The 4,567-nt window shown below is 54.3% G+C and overlaps 1 protein-coding gene across 1 annotated transcript; it reads right to left on the bottom strand.

The window, feature by feature from the left end:
* Window positions 1-322: 322 nt before the first annotated feature.
* Window positions 323-2,545, bottom strand: LOC121734401. The gene has a single exon (XM_042125011.1). The coding sequence runs from the start codon at window positions 2,543-2,545 to the stop codon at window positions 323-325; it is 2,223 nt and encodes a 740-aa protein (XP_041980945.1).
* Window positions 2,546-4,567: the final 2,022 nt, after the last annotated feature.

Below are 4,567 nucleotides of genomic sequence, written 5' to 3' on the forward strand. Positions count from 1 at the left end.
CGGCTAGATTGCGATTTGGGGAGAAGTAAATCCCGACGACGGCATACTCTCCCCAAGCCGCCACCACGTACCCGGGGCCCCTCATTCTTGGTATGACCGGGGCCCCTCATTCTTGGTATGAGGGGGGGTCCAGCGCCTGGCCTCACCACAACGGCGACGGAGCCCTCATCGTCCCCAGCCCAATGAGGCTGAGAAGGAACGTAATAGGGCTCCGAGACCACCGCCACGTCAACACTCCACTCCGCCACGGTCTGCAGGAAGAGATCCTGAGCCGCAGCTGAGTGGTTTACGTTGGCCTGAAGGAAGCTAAGATGTCCTGGCATTATTCAGACATATCAGCTTCCGGCGCCGCCTGTCCCCTCCCAGAGGAGGGAACTTTTCCCCGGGTTACTGGGGGGTTACACGATTTACCCCCCATAACGTGGTCCGAAGGTCTGCTCGAGTCGGAACAGACCGCGCATTTCGGATGCTTCGCCTTACACCCAGACGCGGTATGTCCAGGTGTACCACATCGGTAGCACAAGCCACTGCGGTCCTTCATTTTGGGGGGACACAAAGCAGCATAGTGCCCCAACCCCAGACAGCGGAAGCAGTGGCTTGGCCGCGCATCCACAAGATGCGCGGTCACTCTGCTCCAACCGACGGCAAAGCTGCCCAGCTCCACCAACTTCTTGGCCGCCATCACTGGGCAGCTCATGCGAGCAAAACCCGTCCCGACAGACCCCCTCTGTATATCTCCCACCCAGACTTGGGTGGGGGAACATCCACCCACTCCTGCGACTGCAGATCTGACTGACTCTACAGTCGCAGCGTCAGAAAGGCCCGTGAGTTTAAAATTTGAGCACTTCACGGGCCTTGAAATGTCAGCCTCCTCCGCGAGAACTTCGGACAGTCTGGCCGCCAACAAATCCGCCTTTTCATGGCTGGTAGAGCCAGGTATTTCTATTAACCTGGCTCCAGTGGCCGACTGCCTGATGCGGAGGGGGCCGAGCCCTAACTCGTCCAACTTAATGGCGCTTTCCGCCTTTAACAACGCCGAGCTGTATGTGGCGCCTTTGTCCGCCGCATCCGCCTTTAATTTGACAAGGACGGCCGTGGAGCGAGGCATCTGTACCCTCGGCTTCTTAGCCGCCACCTGTGCCGGCTGTTTTGGCGCCACTTTCTTCGCCGAGGTCTTCCTGCGGACGACCTCTGTCCACCCGCCCAATGGCTCCGACGCTTCCACCACTGGAACAGCAGCCGACACAGCCGAAGACTCTTCTGGCCTCTTAGCTGACGCCGCCGAAGACTCTGGTGGCCTCTCAGCCGCCGCACTTCTGGATGTGGAGGGGCCAGGGTTGACCGGTTCCGGCTGGTCAGCCCCCTTCCCCTTTCCTTTGCCCTTGCTCTTGCTCTTTTTAGTTTGCGCAGGAGTTGGGGCTGGTCGCACCTCCGGGCGCACCGGGAGAGCCGGAAATTCTTCTCGCCGACGACAAACCGCCGGCGTAGTCAGCACCGGAGGCAAGTCGCGAGCTGCGGCAGCCTCCGGCACAGGGCTTTTGTCGGCGGTGGCTCTCTTTTCGAGAGCCTCCCGCTTCTTATCAGCCGCCAAGGGCGGACGAAACACTGCGGGGGGCGGCAACCGTGCCTCTAGCCCCGCCAGCCTCCCATCGACCAAGTTGCCCACCAACTTGGCGATGCTCTTCTCCAAAATGCCCAACTGTTCGTTGGACATTGGAGAAGACCTCTCCTTTGCCACCGACGCACGACTCTCCTCAAAGTCCCGTTTATAGGCACGGACTTCCTCCCGGAGGTTTGCCAACTCCCGACGCAGCCTACCATTATCTGCAGTGAGTCGCCGAGTTTCTTCCACCACGGTGCGAGATGCAAGCGCGTCAATAATGCATCTCACCGCAGAGGTAGCACGCCGTATCTTGTGTGCGTACCCCCCTTTCAAATTGGAGGACCTGGCCGCAATGCTGAGAATCTCCTCGAGATTACTCTCAGCAGCACCGAGCAAGTCCTCCGGGCCCATGGTCTCCACATCTATGTCAAGGGGTCCAGGCGGAGTGGGATTTCCCGTTTTGGACTCCTTTCGCGTCTTCTTCTCTAGGGCGGAAACGAAGTCCGCCGCCCTGGCCTCCTCAGTTCTTTCGCGCAGCTCTTGTCGAGCTGCCGAAAGTCTGCTCAGCGACCCACGCGTCTTACCACGCTTGGCCGTCTGCACCTTCGACAAACTGTTGGCTGTACCAACATCCTCCGTGTCGGAACCAGAGATCTCTGAAAAAAGACGCTTAGTAGCGACCATCTCCGATTCCGACATAGATGGAATCGATTCGACCCCCAGCAGCTCCTCCACAGTCACCCCCGCACGGATGCCACACGAGCTCCGTTTGGAGCCAATTATCCTCCCTTCTCTCTCCCTAGTTTCCTCCGACTCTCTATCGTCATCCCCGGAACCCCTATCATCCCCAAAGGACAACACGAGTCCCGAACCAGAGGACCTACGAACCCCCTCTGAAGATCCCTCCTGAACCCCCCCCGAATCTTTGTCCCCCTTTGGCATAATGCCAAACACTTCACCGCTCACCCACCCGAGAACTCGGACAGGTGCCGACAAAGCCTTCCACCAAATATACAAAACCTAAATTTAATCTTAAAAACTAAAATTAAACCTAGGACAAACACCAAAAATAAAACCAAATCCAACACCAAATACAAGAAAAGAACTAAAACAAAATATAAAGAACTATTCCCCCCCGTTAGGGGTCACCCCCGCAAAGAAACACTGGGACAAAACTCGTCTACCAATGCTTCGTTACTTGGATGACCTACTAACAATTTCCCTACAAACTAGAAAAACACCAAAAATTAAATATCTCAAAAACCACTGGGGTTTTTGAGACGCAACTACCACCCAAAAATCGGCAACCAATAGGCGCATCCATTGACACCATGAACTCAAATATCCGACAAGAAGCATAGGCTCCGCCCCGGAAAATTTAAGCTCAACCTAACCTAACCTAACCTAACCTAACCTAACCTAACCTAACCTAACCTAACCTAACCTAACCTAACCTAACCTAACCTAACCTAACCTAACCTAACCTAACCTAACCTAACCTAACCTAACCTAACCTAACCTAACCTAACCTAACCTAACCTAACCTAACCTAACCTAACCTAACCTAACCTAACCTAACCTAACCTAACCTAACCTAACCTAACCTAACCTAACCTAACCTAACCTAACCTAACCTAACCTAACCTAACCTAACCTAACCTAACCTAACCTAACCTAACCTAACCTAACCTAACCTAACCTAACCTAACCTAACCTAACCTAACCTAACCTAACCTAACCTAACCTAACCTAACCTAACCTAACCTAACCTAACCTAACCTAACCTAACCTAACCTAACCTAACCTAACCTAAGCAGCTGGCTAAGGCTGCAAGAGTAGGATGGGGGCTTAACCCCCAGATAGTTAAAACTATATATACCGCGGTAGTGGAACCGACTGTCTTGTATGCATCAGCAGCGTGGGCACCCACCGTGGAAAAGATGGGGGTCCAAAAAAGGCTCAACTCCGTCCAACGGGGTTTTGCCCAGAAGATCTGCAGAGCATATCGAACCGTCTCCCTGAACTCTGCAATGCTGTTGGCTGGGATACTCCCCCTTGACCTCAGAATACTCGAAGCATCGAGGCTTTATGAGGCCAAGAAGGGAGTACCACACCCGGTACTAAGAGATAGGGAGGTGGAGCGAATGGCTTCTGCGATTGAGGACCCACATCCGGCAGAGCAGGTAGAGCTGAGGTTCGGGTTGGTAGATGAGGACTCATATGCAGACGTGGTTAACAGCCACGTCCATAGGATCTATACGGATGGCAGCAAGATTGAGGGTCGAGTCGGAGCCGCGCTCTCCGTATGGAAGGGCGAGGCCGAGACAAAGGCCGTCAAGCTTGCATTGCCGCCGTATTGCACCGTCTACCAAGCCGAACTTCTAGCGCTCCAAAGAGCAGTAAATATAGCCTGCAAGAGTGGACTAGCGAAGGTCGGAATCCTCAGCGATTCCAGATCGGCTCTCCAGGCAGTCACTCTTAGTTCCCCTCACCCCCTGGCAGTGCAAACAAGGGCGGCCCTCCGAAAAGCTGCATCGCAGGGGCGGGAGGTCTCCTTGTATTGGATCAAGGCGCACGCGGGGTTGAGAGGGAACGAGAGAGTTGACGAATTAGCCAAGGAGGCCGCGCTGGGATCGAAGAGGAAACCCGACTACGATCTGTGTCCTGTTTCATTCGTCAGGCGTATCTTAAGAGAGGATACGATTGAGGAATGGGACAGGAGATACGAAGTGGGAGGGACGGCCGGAGTTACGAAACTCTTCTTCCCAAGCGCTGCTGCTGCATATAAGATAGTTAAAAAGATAGACATAACACACCACATCACACAGATCCTGACTGGACACGGTGGATTCGCCTTCTACTTGCACAGATTCAAGTTGAAGGAGGATCCGTCGTGCCTGTGTCAGCCAGGAGTTGAGGAGACAGTTCCTCACCTGTTATTCGGGTGCCCCATTTTTGCGTGCG

Source organism: Aricia agestis, chromosome 15 (genome assembly GCF_905147365.1).
Source record: "Aricia agestis chromosome 15, ilAriAges1.1, whole genome shotgun sequence".
Lineage (NCBI taxonomy): Eukaryota > Metazoa > Arthropoda > Insecta > Lepidoptera > Lycaenidae > Aricia > Aricia agestis.